The 14,927-nt window shown below is 48.9% G+C and overlaps 1 protein-coding gene and 1 long non-coding RNA gene across 3 annotated transcripts in view; one reads left to right on the top strand and one right to left on the bottom strand.

Annotated features, from left to right (window-relative positions):
- Positions 1 to 1,339, bottom strand: part of LOC123585302 — an 83,339-nt gene extending 82,000 nt beyond the window's left edge. The window contains exon 1 of the long non-coding RNA XR_006706046.1: positions 1,163 to 1,339. This is a non-coding gene — a long non-coding RNA (uncharacterized LOC123585302). The remainder of the gene's footprint in view (positions 1 to 1,162) is intronic.
- A 192-nt stretch (positions 1,340 to 1,531) lies between these two features.
- The window catches only part of WDR26 (WD repeat domain 26), a 37,603-nt gene continuing 24,207 nt past the window's right edge, over positions 1,532 to 14,927 (top strand). The window contains exons 1-5 of one of the 2 annotated variants that reach the window (XM_045453293.1): positions 1,532 to 2,304; positions 3,905 to 4,004; positions 4,106 to 4,210; positions 9,992 to 10,128; positions 13,430 to 13,527. In XM_045453293.1, coding sequence (XP_045309249.1) covers positions 1,910 to 2,304; positions 3,905 to 4,004; positions 4,106 to 4,210; positions 9,992 to 10,128; positions 13,430 to 13,527 — 835 coding nt within the window. In that variant the 5' untranslated portion in view covers positions 1,532 to 1,909. The remainder of the gene's footprint in view (positions 2,305 to 3,904; positions 4,005 to 4,105; positions 4,211 to 9,991; positions 10,129 to 13,429; positions 13,528 to 14,927) is intronic. The other variant, XM_045453294.1, reaches the window with a different exon arrangement.

Here is a 14,927-nt window from a genome sequence, read left to right on the forward strand (position 1 = left end):
AAATGCTTAGTTAAATCCGTGTTTTTTCCAGAGGAAACGACTTAGGAGAAAGATTTTTTTTTTTTTTTTTTTAATTTCTGAGAAAATGCACACACTAGGTGTGTGAGCAATCACCCCACACGTAAATAAAACTCGTTTGGGGTAGGGTAGACCACTCACCAGTGGTCAAGGTTCAGCCCAGTCTTTGCTGCTGCATTTCTGCAGCAACACAAACACGTACATCACAGTGACACGGAAGCCTTACGTTTCACCAAAAAATGTCATGCCTGGATCCCAAGCGGAGTTCAAATCCTGCTGGGAAGAGATGCACTTTTGGAGGAGGCGGATGGAAGGCAGAGGGGCCGCCCCTAGGCAGGTGCCCGAGCACCGCCGGTTTCCCCGCAGCAGCCCACCTCCCCAGGGGGTGCAGGGCTCTCGTCCGCCCGCCGCCCCAGACCCTCGGGCAGCACGCGCAAATTCCAGCTGCTCCACACTCGGACCAGGAGGTTGTTCGCCCGGGGTTACCGATGGCTGAGCCGCCGGGGCCTCCCACCCTGCGCCTCCTCGTCCAGATCCCGCCGCCCCGTCCGAAGCCCGCCGAGACCCCGACCCCCCTTGACCCCGAACTCGACCCGGCGTGCGCCGGCACCAACCCCCACCAGACCCCGGCCCGCGCCGGCCCTGTTTCACCCCCTAACCCCAGCCCCGATGCCTACCCGCGCCGACCTCGACCCTCCTGACCCCGGCCCGCGCCAGACCTGGGGCTGCCGCACTTAACTGCTGCTAAGGCGGCCGTCGGGGTCGGGCCCGCGTCCGCGCGGGGCCGGGGTCGGGGCTGGTGTCGCGTCCGGGCAGGGCTGGGGTCGGGGTCGGCGCGGACCAGGGCCGGAGCTGGGGTCGGGGTCACGTCCGGGCAAGGCCGGGGTCGGGGGGGTCGGGGCCGGGATCGAGGACGCGTCCGCGCGGGGCCGGGGTTGGGGGCAGCGGGGCCGAGGTCCGGGTCGAGGCCGCGTCCGCGCGGGGCCGGGGTCGGGGACGGCGAGACCGGTGTCGGGGTCGCGTCCGCGCGGGGCCCGGGCCCGGGTCGGGGGCGGCGGGGCCGGGGTCGGGGTCGCGTCCGCGGTCCGCCCGCCCCGCCACCCCGCGCACGTGCCGCCTGACAGGCCCCCCATAGGCTCCATACCTGCCACCGGAAGTGAGTGAGGAGGGCAGTATAGGCATTTCCTGTGACGCGAGCGCCTGGACTCCATTAGGCAGCAGCTGGGGGAAGAATCAACACACCAGGGAGCGGAGCGCAGCCACCGAGCGCCGAGGCGGCCGCTGCCTCCGCCGCCGCCCGCCGCCGCCGCCCGCCAGCGCCGGGGCTCAGCCCCGCGGCGGGCCCCGCGCCCCCCGCCGCCGCCCGCCGACCCCCGGCGCGCCCCCGCCGCGCTCCGAGCCGCCGGGGGGGGAGGGGGGGAAGGCCCGGACCCTCCTGCTCCCCCTCCTCCTCCTCCTCCTCCTCCTCTCCCTCCTCCCGCCCCTCCTCCCGCCCCGGCCCCGACCCCCCCCTCCCCGCCCCCGGCCCCCTCGCCCCGACCCTCCCCCGGCCCCCGCCTCGCCCCGCCGGCTTCCCACCACGGCCTCTCTCGGCGAGGAAACTCTGGCCTCCGCTTCCTCCTCCTCCGACTCGGACGCCGGCGGAGCCTCCCCGCCCCCGCGGAAGAAACCCCGAGCCTCGGCGGCGGAGGGAGCAGGAGAGCCCGGGGCTTCGGCAGGCAGAGCAGGCCTCTCCCCTCCGTCCTCGTCGTCCTCGTCCTCGTCCTCGTCGTCGTCGTCGTCGTCCTCCTCCTCCTCCTCCGTGGTGGTGGTGGTGGGCCTGCCCCCGGCCGCGGCCCCCGCCGCCGCCCCCCACCGAAGTAGCGGCCACAGCCTGGTCAGCGGCGGCATCATGCAGGCCAACGGGGCAGGAGGAGGAGGAGGCGGCGGCGGCGGCGGCGGCGGAGGGGGCGGCGGGGGCCAGGGACAGACCCAGGAGCTGGCCTGCCTGTCGGCCCAGAACGGGGAATCGTCCCCGTCGTCGTCGTCGTCCGCGGGGGACCTGGCCCACGCCAACGGGCTGCTGCCTTCCGCCCCCTCCGCCGCCAGCAACAATAGCAACAGCCTCAACGTCAATAACGGGGTCCCCGGCGGGGCGGCCGCCGCCACCGCCGCCGCCTCGGCCGCCGCCGCGTCCTCGGCCACCCCGGAGCTGGGCAGCAGCCTCAAGAAGAAGAAGCGGCTCTCGCAGTCGGACGAGGATGTCATTCGGCTAATAGGACAGCACCTGAACGGCCTGGGGCTCAAGTAAGTGTCCTCTCCGGGCGGCCGGTGCGGACGGGCCGGTGGGGGGGGGGGAGCGTGGGGGGAGGGAAGGGCAGGGGGGCTGCGCGAACGGGAGGGGGGCCGGGGACTCGTCTGTCGGTCCAGACAGATGCGGGAGTGTGTCCGGGTGCGGGGGGAGGGGCGGACGGAAATAATGGACCTCGGAGGGTTTGTTTTTCGAGTGTATGTGAGAGGCGTCTTTGTGGGACAGCCCCCCGGTCCCCCCCCCCGCCCTGACGGACACCCCCGGGCAGAGCACCAGCCCGGGAGGACAGTCACCTACAAGTGTTCGCGGGAGCGGAGGGGCCGGGACGCTTGGGAGGGAGGCCGCGCAGGAAGCCTGGTGGGAGTGGACGAGTGGAACCCTGTTGTCATTTGAAGGCCCTTGTGTACGCGCAGGAGGCCTGCCACCAACTGCCCCAGGCCCCGGTTTCGGGCCCAGAAAGCCATTGCCGGTGAAAAAGGGACAGCTGATGTGCAGATTCGATGCGGGTGGCCTTGCAGTGCCTAAAGCTGGGTGAAGGTGGACAGCGACCTGGGCCACAACCCACCGGGCCGTGCGCACAAAGAAACCCTGCCCGGGTGGAAGGTGGGGTGGGTGGGGGTGCCCTGGACGGCCGGCCAGTTCCGCTTGGAAGCAGGGGCCCCAGTGAGCTCTGGGCCAGCCCAGCTGTGGTTCTGGATTCATAGATTTGTTAGGGGGTGGGGGGGCACTTTCTAGAAGTGACTTCAGTGTTCTCATATTCTGGCAAAACGCACGGAGCTGAGCAAGAAAGCATCGAATCATAAACACAAACATGTAAAGGAGAGAGTCTCAGGTATCGAACTATCTGATGAAAGAAACTACATTTGATCAGTCTTTTCAGCTCACAAAGACAAACACGTCTTCGAAAGATTTCACTTTGTTCCCTGAGGAAAAGGATTAGTATGAAAACAGATTTTGTAAATGTGAACAGAGCATATTACTGAGACCAGAAGCAAGCTGACAGCAGCAGGAGGAAATAACTCGTGACTGTTTGGAACCTACACCATAGTAAATTTGCTATTTTTAGTAGAGCGAGAAAGAGAGTGATTTTTGATGCTGGATTTATTTTAATTTTAAAGAGCGACCTAGTAGAATTTCCGTGCGAACGTAATATCTGGATGTAAGGCCCTTCCTTCCCTAACCCAGGTCGTCCCGATCACCTTATCTGGAGCTGACAGTTTCTGTCTTCTGAAACGTTGTAAGGTGGTTAGTCTGTCCCTCCTGGGTCTTCGTTTATTTGACCCGTCTGTTACGGCACGTCTTTGGAGATTTCATACTTTGCTAAACTGCTGAGGAATTACGTGGTAAAAATCGGAAGAACTTAACTCTAATTCTGGTTTCAAGAAGGCCTTTAACTTGACATAAGCACAGGAAGGTGGCAGTTTAAAAATGCAAGTTTGGTGAGCCAAGCACATTGAAAAGCTCTTTCTTTCTTTCTTTCTCTTCATCGTGAACTTAGCTTGAAAACTTCCGCAACTGTTGTTATGGACGTTAGTGTATTTAGAAGGGTAAACCCTAAAGTTGGCCAGGTCTGTTTACACTGTATCTCTCCTGCAGCCAGACTGTTGATCTCCTCATGCAAGAGTCAGGATGTCGTTTAGAACATCCTTCTGCCACCAAATTCCGAAATCATGTCATGGAAGGAGACTGGGATAAGGTAAAGTAGGGCATATAGAGCTGTGTGACTGCTGCTAAAATTATATATTTGAATGTGCATCCGGTGACATTTCTGTTTTTCTTTTATACCAATTTTTGCAGGCAGAAAATGACCTGAATGAACTAAAGCCCTTAGTGCATTCTCCTCATGCTATTGTGGTAAGAGGCGCACTTGAAATCTCTCAAACGTTGTTGGGAATAATTGTGGTAAATACACTTTTGTTCTTAGTTTCACATTCATGCTTATTTTAGTAGGTTATTGATAATTGTAGGCTTCTGTTACCTATAAAAGATAAAGCCTAAAAATTGTTAAATTTTGCATAGTTAAGTTTGTAAACTGCGATGAGTGTTAATGATTTAAAGTTTTGAGTTTTATGTCTTGAAAATCGTGTTAAATGTCTTTAAAGTCATGTTTAATAAATGTGTCGTTTGAACCTAGTTTATAAATTAAGCTTCTACAGAATTGATCGAGGGGTGTTTGTGCTCTCGGTGCCATTAAGAACAGTTTTATGTGGAATCAAACATAAGTTCTACTTTTCTATTATCTATACTGAACATACCAGCAAAGGAGATGCATCCTAAGGATGCAAAGGAGATCTATCCTAAGTAGCTGGTACATTGTCTTTTTTTTCTTTAATCTTTGGGAATAACAGTCCATTCAAGCCAACTCCTTCGGTGTGCTCACCATTTTCCATTCTTGCAGTCCTGTGAACTGACAGTGTCTGAGTTGGTCAGTGTATATTGGTCTGGTAGGGGGTTTGTGAGCAGATCTGACCACGGAGCTCGGCTCACAGGCCTTCTTTCCCTGACGAGGTCAACTTAGTAGTTAAACTGGTTAGCCTCTCTGCTCAGTCTTCAGGAATCTTTTATACTGAGAGGACCTTAATTCTTCTGTAGATGTCGGTGAGGGAGAGGAGGGGATAAGATGTTCTGAGTGCCTGTGATTGGAAACCATGGAGAATCAGCTGCAGGCTCCTGGCCTTTTAACTTCTAGCTGATTCATTTGTTGTCAAAAGCAGTTTCCTGTCTGGTGGGGGAGGGAAGGAGCACCAATAGGAAGTGAAGTAGGGAAACCAGCTGTTTGTTAAATATTAGTAAGTGACTACTGTTACCTTTGGTTGTTGTTTTTTTGTTGTTGTTTTTTTTTTAATTAGGCCAAACATTAATCTTTCTGCTTTTGTCTGTAAACCTAACAGGGTCTCTTATTTTTGTTTTTGGCGTGTGTGTGTGAATCTTAATTACAAAAGAGTTTTCAAATTCATGATATGATTTTATACAATAATATATAATCCTAGGGAATAGACTTAAGGCGAATTAAAGGTACAAAGTATGAACAAATGTGGATTAGTTTAAATTGATGATCTAGTATACATGTTTTTGCTTTCAGTAAATACTTAAATATTAAAATTTTTACTTTTGAATCAGATGATTGATAATAACTTGTGAAAATATCAGTTCCCTGTCAAATATTAAAAATGAAAACAGAAGTTAAACATCTATATTTAAGAGGGTTATAAATTTTCCAGCAGTTAAAAGTTTTCCCCAGTCATTATGTTTGGGTTTTATCAAAACAAACAAACAAACAAACAAACAAACAAAACAACCAAGTATATTTTAATGGAGCAGTTTCTCATAAGCGATTAGCTCTGGCAGAATGGAAGATAACCCTGAAATAAAGACAAAAAATATAAGTGTGTGAGTTTTGGGGAGATTGTTTGCCTTTTGTAAGCTTTGCTTCAAATTACATTTGTAATTTAGTAGTGAGATTTTAATAGGCTCACTTCCTATTTTTTTCTTATAGAAATGTGGGGCTTGTGTCTTGGATTTAGGGTATGACTGTCTCATTTGAAATCTTCATTAGAAGCAACATGTAAACTCAGGGAAGGTAGTTGTAGATAATGAGGAGGAATCCTTTCTTTTTACAGCCTGTTCAGTCTGTAGAACGTTCTAGGCTCTAATAAAAGATGAAGCTTAAATCTCTGGCTGAGCCTCATGCCATCAAACTTTTTAGGTATTTATACGAAGAGAAAGGTTCCAGGTTTAAGATCCAGTTCAGCATTTTATCACCCTTCGAGTCTGTGTTCACATTGGCTCCTCTCCCCACTCGATCTCCAGAAAGATCATCTAATCCAAGCGTAGTTGTAATAATGCCATGGAACACAACATGGGGCTTTCTTTTAGCGTCATTATTCTTACTGTATGCCCAGACACGTTTGATGACTTAGTCTAGGCTAAAATTGTATTTTACTTTTTAAACTTTTCTTTCAAGTTCATTTATTTTGCGAGAGAGAGAGAGAGAGAGAGAGAGAGAGAGAAAGAGCATGTGGGAGGGGCAGAGAGAGAGGGGGAGAGAGAATCCCAAGCAGGCTCTGTGCAGAGCCCAACTTGGGGCTCAAACCCACAAAACCATGAGATCATGACCTGAGCCGAAATCAAGAGTCCGGCGCTTAACCCAACTGAGCCACCCAGGCGCCCCTATATTTTATTTTTTAAACTCACATACTTCTATTCACCCAATCTACTCCCTGCCCGCCTGTCCCCCCCAATACCATATTTTTAAATGCTTTCCAGTCAGATGATACCAGAAATAGCAGAATTTGCTCTGGACTTTCTGGAAAGTGAGCTTGTGAATCAACATTTTTCATTTTGGGTTCAAATATGGTTTGACACGTTTGGGGAGTTTGGGTTGGTAGTAGAGGCCAGTAGAATAGGAAACTCGGTCTAAAAGTTTTATGTATTTTTTAGTGTATAGAAATGTGCTTAAGAAAAGTGTTCAAATGCTAATTGGAGGGACAGAGATTAGTGTATTTTAAAGTTAAATAGGGAGGGGTTTTGAAAGCCATGGTTTAAATAGAATTCATTTCCCCTTTCCTCTGAGTCATGGCTTAATTGCTACGACTTGGTTATAAGCTTATTCCAGAGTTAGTGAGAGGCACTCCTGAGTTAGCTAGGAGGCTGCCCAGGATAACCAGACTTCCTGTGCAACTTCGGGGTTTTCCTTCCCGTTGAATGGTGGGAGGAAAGAGTGAAGCAGGCCCGATACTGGGTGGGCCGGGGGGGTGGGGGACAGGGTTTACCACGTGGAGTTGTCCCTTATCCACTTCTTGCGTTAGATGGTAGAAGGGACAGAGACTCCCTGGGCGGAAGGGCTTTGAGAGATGATCAGAGGACAGAAATAATCTCTCACAGAGGTCCCCCTAGGAGCTGGGAGAAGACAGAAAGGGGAGCCTGTTTTCTCAGTCTCTTTCTTTCTTCATTTGAGAAGCTTGTGCTCTTAAAGCAAAAAGAAGTTAATAACGCTCTGTCTCCAGCTCAGCAAACTTTAGTTTGGCCGAATTTTTTAAAACTTTTTTGGTAAATAATTAACATCATTTGTGAACGATGTTAATTTTCTTGAACTTGTGTTTACAGTTTTGGGAAGTAAATTACAGTTGTACTCTTCATCCTTCTCATACATGTCAAATACAAATCGAACTGATTTTTAGGAGAATAAATATTTTCTCTTCCAACCAAATCGCTCGCTGTGCTTGGCCAGTGGTGTGTCACTCGCCATGCCCACCACCAGGGTTTGGTGCCCCTGCGAGGGTATTCTTTGTCTCAATCCGGATAGAAGGCCTCCTCGGGTAGTCTGTGCACTGCCTGTCTGGCCTGCCCCATATGTACAGGGAATGCGTGTTCACACCGGCTTCTCCGACCACGTCCTCTGCCTGTGTCCTGTGCTGCCTCTGCCCCTTAGGAAGAGAGTAACATCATATCGCAGGCTCTTGGTGGCAAGATAAAGGGGAAACCCCACTTGGGGCACTGTCCCTACCTACACTGAGCGGGGGTGTGCCTGGAACCTAATGATGGATACCCAAAAAATAAAGATTCGCCCTGAGTGCTAAAAAGTAATTTTCTCCAAGTTTCCAGTTGCTGAGAAAATTTATTGAAGAAATCAAGTACACATACTATTGGCCAGTTCCATGTGGCATTTAAATGAAAAATTTTGCCGCTAAACAGGATTCTCAAGTTTAATTAGAAATACTACGTGAAATGAAACTTGTAACAGCAGATCGATAAATGGAAATCTACATTTCATAGAGGTTTTTTTTTTTTCTTTCCAGAAGATAAAATGATGAGAATATGCAGGATAACTTCAAATATAAAATTCTTTTGTTTTTAAGTTGTTCTTTTGGTTTTTGTCACCTGATGGACTTCAAAGTATTTTTTTATTTGACACACAGAGGTTAGCTTTTGGCTCCATGAACAACACGCTTTGCAGGGCGTCTTGGTACTGGTCTGTCTCTGAAGCATTCACTAGGCAGTCTGACTTTTAAGTGTAAAATTGGGTAAGGGTAAATTCTAGAGTTGTAGGAGCTCATGTTACAGTTTGAAATTTTTTTCATTGTTCTTCAGTTACAGGTTGAAGTTTTAGATGATCACCAAATATATGCAGTATGTCTTATAAACAATGTGTCTAAATGTAGGCCTAAGTGACAGGGTTTGTTTCGTTTACTTTTGCTAGAAACCGTTTTTCTAAGCTTGTACATATGCCTTTTTTCTGAATACTGCCTAATAGAAAACCGTGTGGGGCGCCTATGGGTCAGTCGGTTAAGCGTCCGACTTCGGCTCAGGTCATGATCTCACGGTTCGTGGGTTAGAGCCCCGTGTCAGGCTCTGTGCTGACAGCTTGGAGCCTGGAACCTGCTTGGATTCTGTGTCTCCCTCTCTTTCTGCCCCTCCCCTGCTTTGTGTCTCAAAAAAAAAAAAAAAAAAAAAAACGTTAAAAAAAAATTTTTTTTTAAAGTAGGGAGGCTCATGGTACCCTTAACTCTGTGAAGAAATAATTTCACCACACCATTTTTGGATAGCAGTATATAAATAATGTTTTCACAGTAAGCCTCTTACTGAAGAAGAAGAAACTATCGTTTAGTTTTTTCTTTTAAGTAGACTTAAAATCTTTGCCACCGAGTTCCTTGGGGTCTCGAATATGACTGACGTTTTCTGCACCTGTGGCATGCTCAGGCGCCACAGGCAGAGGTGACAAGAGAGCCCCTGTAAGCAGGGGTCTTTGATTGTAAAAGATTCTCACCTGGCTGCTCATAAGTATCTCTTTTCCAGCTAATAATAAAGGGACATTAAAAAGAATTAGAACCAAACTCATTCCAGAAAAAACTAAATGTGAAAGTGCTTCATAAAGCACATAAAGTGGTTTGTCATTTTGGGGGCAAAGAGCTGATAATTGTCTGCCTCCCAGTTCAGGGCTTCAAGAGCTCTGGTTGTTACCAGTCCCCAAATACGAAACTGGAATCCTTCTGCAGACTTTTCAGGTTAGCTTTTTTTCTTTTTCTTTTTTTTTTTTTAAGTTTATTTACTTTGAGAGAAAGAGAACACGTGAGGGGCAGAGAGAGAGGGAGAAGGAATCCCAAGCAGGCTCCGCACTCAGTGTAGAGCCCAACTCAGGGTTCGAACTCACGAACTCTGAGCTCATGACCTGAGCTGAAAGCAAGAGTCGTGTGCTTAACCGACTGAGCCACCCGGGCGCCCCTGCATTGTACTTTTTAAATGATTCCTCTGAGAACCAGTTTTTCTGTCTTTTCCAAACTTGTTGCATAAAACCCCCTAGTGCAATTATAAAAGTCAGGTGTTTAAAACAAATTTAGAATACTTGGAATAGTTCTGAATTTTCACAAAAGAGATAAAACTCTAGGTGAATGTTTTAAGGGCAGAGTTCGTGTTTCCCTGTGTTGATGCGATGGTCACTAATGGCCTTACCTGATCTGCGATTGTGCATTGAAAGCAGAGTTTTATTAAGATGTGGAATTGCGCAGTCACATTTCATCTGCTGTGACTCTGTTAACCCGAAATGTTTGAGTCATCATAAAACTTTATGAAAAGTTATTTTCAAAGGGCATAGTAGAATGGTTTCTACTGTTCTGTTTAGGCACAAACATTTTCTGAAACTTCCATCAACTTTTTTCCCCTGACTGCTGCTTTCTGTCATGTCAGAGGATGAAGTTTTTGCTGCTGCAGCAGAAGTACCTGGAGTACCTGGAGGACGGCAAGGTCCTGGAGGCACTTCAAGTTCTGCGCTGCGAGTTGACGCCACTGAAATACAACACGGAGCGCATCCATGTTCTCAGCGGGTAAGGAGGCCCGGCCCAAGCCAGGCCGATGAAGGGGCCGCTAGGGCTAGCAGGGGGCCGCTCCCGAGTCCCTCTTCTTAACGGCGTGCCCGCATCTGAAGATGGCTGAACTCTTGGACCGTGTTCGTCTGGATAAACTCACTCACGTGTCCGAGCTCTTGTTGTCCTCACGGGAGGCTCTGGGATCAGCCACGCAAGAGGGTGAAAAAAAGAAGCGCGTGTTGCCATTTCGTGGTCTTACAGGAAAGCCCTGTGGCACAACTGTCTGTGAAGACAGTAGGCAGCGAGGCTTCTGGTGCGAAGCATCAGACATTTCTGTTACCGTGTACCCGTCGCGTCCCAGGCCCTTGCCAGGCGCCCCACTTGAGCCTCGTGTCAGTTGTGTACGTGTCGGGGGGCCGTGGGGCTTGGATCTGGCCCCCTTCTGTTCGCGCACACGCTCTGGGCCACACCTTCAGGTGCCTTCTGTGCACGAGGCTCCTGCTTCCCCGCACGTGTCTCTGGCCTGCCTGACGTCTTCAGGGTATCTCCAGGGTGTGTCAGGTGAATGCTCACAGCAGAGTTCTCCAATCCGCTTGCCCCCTCCCCCCACCCCCGCTCGCACTTTCTTGGCTCTGTAAACGGTAAGACCTTCTACCCACTCGTCCGAACAAAGCCCAAGGTTCATCCTTGCAGGTGTTTAACCCTTTCACTCCGCTGTGTGTTGGCCTAACTCTAAAACATACCAGATCTGTCCAGTTCTCTCCGTCTTCTCCACCATTTCTACCCTAGTTAGTCCACACCAGCTCTCCTAGAATATTCCTGTACCCTCCTCATGAGTCCCACTGTATGTGTTCTTGCTCCTCTAATGGCACACGGTTCACGCAGCAGCTGGCTAGATACAGAAGTAAAACCGTACATTAAGTCATTTCTCTCCTGTCTTAAAATCCAGAATCTTTGCTTAAGCCCACATGCTTGCTGGTCCTTCCCTGCCGTCTTTTCCTTGATCCATTCGCTCCAGTGACACAGATGTTTTTTCTGTTCCTTAACTTGCCAGGCCACTTAACGCTGCCTGTTCCCTTTATCTTAGATGCTCTTCCCCTGATCTTTTCAGAGGAGCTACTAGTTGCTAGGGTCCCAGCCCAAATATCCTCTCCTAAAACCACCCCCCAGGCGTTCTCTGTCACATCGCTGTGCTTCATGTTTTTCTTCGTAGCATTTTTTATTATAGCTGTCCTGCTATATTTTTATTATAGCTGTCCTGCTGCAATCCAGGACAGCATTGGCACATGATGAGTTTCCAGATACAAAATGATGGGTAAAAACGATGGACCCAGAGAGGTATAGGGTTCATTTTAGGGTTTTTGAGGAAAAGGAAACAACGTCAGAGAAGCGACGTAGCCAGTCCAGGATACAGCTAACACACCACCAAGAGCCGAGACCCAGACTCCGGCTTGACTGATTCTAGAGTCACCGGTCCACACCCGCTGCCTCTTGAAATGGTGCTGCTGCTCGATGTCCTACAGTAGCTGACCGCTTCCTTCCTTCTGTTTACCTCTCCGATAGGGGGTCTGGTTTCTGTGTCAGCTAAAGAACATTCCCATGACGAGGTTTGTCTTGTCTGGTCACAGAACACGTAACTTTATCACATAGCCTTTATTCCAGAATGATCTTCATCCAGTGTGTCCCTTGAGTGTTTCACATAAGGAAATGGCCCAGAGATGGCCAGGTGTGGACTTGACGTTCAGACCCATGGTTTCTTCCTCTCACCCTCTCCTTCCTTTCAGTTACACTCTGTGGTTTCCCATAAACAGGTTCATTTGAAACCTTAAAGTATAATGTGTATTTTCTTTTAATTTTTTTTATTTTAGAGAACAAGTCGGGGAGGGGCAGAGAGAGACTCCCGAGGGGGCTCCACACTGTCAGCGCAGAGCCCGATGCAAGGCTCGAACTCAGGAACTGTCAGATCATGACCTGAGTCAAAATCAAGTCGGACACTTAACTGACTGAGCCTCCCAGCAAAGTAAACAATTTTTCCATAAACTTATTGATGATAAATTTTACTCCCAAAAATTTATTTTAGAAACCAAAATTTTTATGATATCTGGCTTTTTTTTATAGGGTATTTTGAGTCAAGCTACTCATGCTATTAAAGTAGCTAAGACACTGTATGCTAAATGGCAAGAGAGCGAGTAGGTCTGCTCCTGAGGATGAAGGGCCTAAGTTACTGGCTGCTAAGTACAGTTCAGAAGGAGAGGGGGCGGCACTCCTGTTAACTGGGAGGTCTCGGGTGTTTCTCTCATCATTTAGGAAGCTCTACCTCCATACCAAGTAGTGGACTGAGTACTTCAAGTACTCCCTCTTATTTAATCCTTACTTCCCTATTTAGTGCCCTTTTTCCAAGTGAGAGGAACAGGTCTGAGAGCATCGTCCCAGAGTAAAAGCAGGAGGAGGGTCCCTCGCTAGGTCTGGTCACTGTGTCCGAACCGTGCCTTCGCTTCCCTGACTTTCAAAGCCCGTTCTCATGAGAGGAGCCAGAGGCAGGTCAGGGTCCCACTTCCGCAGGGCCCTCCTGTGTTCTCCAGAATCCGTGACTTGAGCGTTCACACCTCCTTTGGCACACATGGTGAGCCAGGAAACGGTTCCCAGGTTTCCTGCTTTGGGGGATCACGATACCTTTCGCGGGATGACACAGGGTGATTATTCAGTCGTTCCGTTTCTTGAGTGACGTCTGTGATCAGCTCTTGAAAGTGTTGTTGTTGTTTAATTAACATCGTGTAACTGAAGGGGTTTTTTGGAGTTTTGTTTTACAACTGAGGAGCAGCTGAGTTAGCGTAGTATTTAAGAGCAACATTTGCAGCTAAAAATGCCTGGGTTCACATCCCCTTCATTTTTGCCTCTTACCTAAGCCAGTTCCTGAAGCTTTTCTGTGCCTTCCGTGCTTCGTCTGTACAAAGAGAACGCTAGCACTTGCTTCATGCGGACTGCGGCGGGATCGTGGCGGGCGTTAAATCAAGTAGTGCGTGGAGCGCCTGGAGCAGAGCCGGGCGCACAGGGAGAGCTGCCCGTGTGCCCTGGTGGATTGTAATAATCTGCTAGTGGATGACACCATCGTAACAGTTACCGCACATGCTGCTGTCGTAGTGTATTACGTTGTAGTAATTCTGTCCAGGTGCCAAGTTGTATTAGCGAATTGGGTCCACTGTAGAGATTTCTTCTTGATGAGTTTTTCTTAGTGAAAATGTAATCAATATTTTCCAATTATGTTTAATCCGAAGCAAAGGGTTTGGTACTCACTGCTTTCTCTCTGTCGCATTTTTAGCTATCTGATGTGCAGCCATGCGGAAGACCTCCGGGCAAAAGCAGAATGGGAGGGCAAAGGAACGGCTTCCCGATCCAAACTGTTGGACAAACTTCAGAGTAAGAAGAGTCTTCATTTTTGGTTTCTGTGTTTTCGCTTATGTTAGAAATAGATACTGAGAATTGATTAGGTAGCCTTGTGTCTAGACATACTCTTAGCAGTGAGCGGTAATGTAGGGAAGAAGGGAAAATCCATCACGAAGGCCTTTAAACCAGAGGTTTCCAGACGGGGCCCTGGAGTCTGGGAGGTAGCTCACATCCTCAGGAGCCGTGGGGGGTGTGGGGGGCGGGTCCCAGAGCAGCTCTCCTCACACCTGTGTTGCACAGTCACGTTCCCGTTAAGATTTTCTTTGTGGGGGAAGTGCTGTGGTTCGAGAAAAAGGACATAAACCAGACCTTTAAATAACTGTTTTTCCTTTTTAAAGACTTTATTGTACTTTTTTTTTTTTTTAAGTAAGTTCTATACCCAACGTAGGGCTTGAACTCACGACCCCAAGATCAAGGGTCATGCACTCCACCGACTAAGCCAGCCAGGAGCCACCAAACTACAAGTGTTTTAAATATTTTGTTGATTTCTTTCTTTTTTTTTTTTTAATCTTTTTTTTTTATCTTTTTTTTTTTTTTTTTTTTAATTTTTTTTCAACGTTTATTTATTTTTGGGACAGAGAGAGACAGAGCATGAACGGGGGAGGGGCAGGGAGAGAGGGAGACACAGAATCGGAAACAGGCTCCAGGCTCTGAGCCATTAGCCCAGAGCCTGACGCGGGGCTCGAACTCACAGACCGCGAGATCGTGACCTGGCTGAAGTCGGACGCTTAACCGACTGCGCCACCCAGGCGCCCCAATATTTTGTTGATTTCAATAGGAAGGCCCATATTTGTTTTCCTCAATGTTATAGGTAACTTCCAAATTAGCAGAAGGGTTTTATTTTTGCCACAGTTTTATACATAAACCACCTTTTTGCCCTCTTGGATTTTAAATCACTTTACTCTGTGTGTTGCACGTTGAGGTGCAGGAGTAAACATCCTAGGAATCGGGAAACCGTGTGGCCCAGGAGGTGTGAGGCACGGAAGGATTGGAATAGATTGGTGTCTGCATCAAAACACCAGTCCCCCTCCGTCTCTAGATTTCTAGATTTTCCTGCACGTGCGGTGACGCTTAGTTCCCTCGGGCGTGTGGTCGTCTGTACATTTTCTTTCCATCACTGCCTTTTAGGGGGAGGGGGGTTGTTGGTGGTGGGTTTGTTTTTTGTTGTTGTTTTGCTTTTGCTTTTGTTTAGTTTTGGAAATTCACATACAAGTGAAAGCCCTCCTGGGGCACCTGGCCTGCTCAGTCAGGGAGCATGTGACCTCAACCTCGGGATCAAGGGTTTGAGCCCTCCTTTGGGCGTGGAGCCTAACTTAATAAATGAATAAAGTTTTTAAAAATTGTTGAAAAAAAAATACAAGTTAAAGCGTTTC

Source organism: Leopardus geoffroyi, chromosome C3 (assembly GCF_018350155.1).
Source record: "Leopardus geoffroyi isolate Oge1 chromosome C3, O.geoffroyi_Oge1_pat1.0, whole genome shotgun sequence".
Taxonomy (NCBI): Eukaryota; Metazoa; Chordata; class Mammalia; order Carnivora; family Felidae; genus Leopardus; species Leopardus geoffroyi.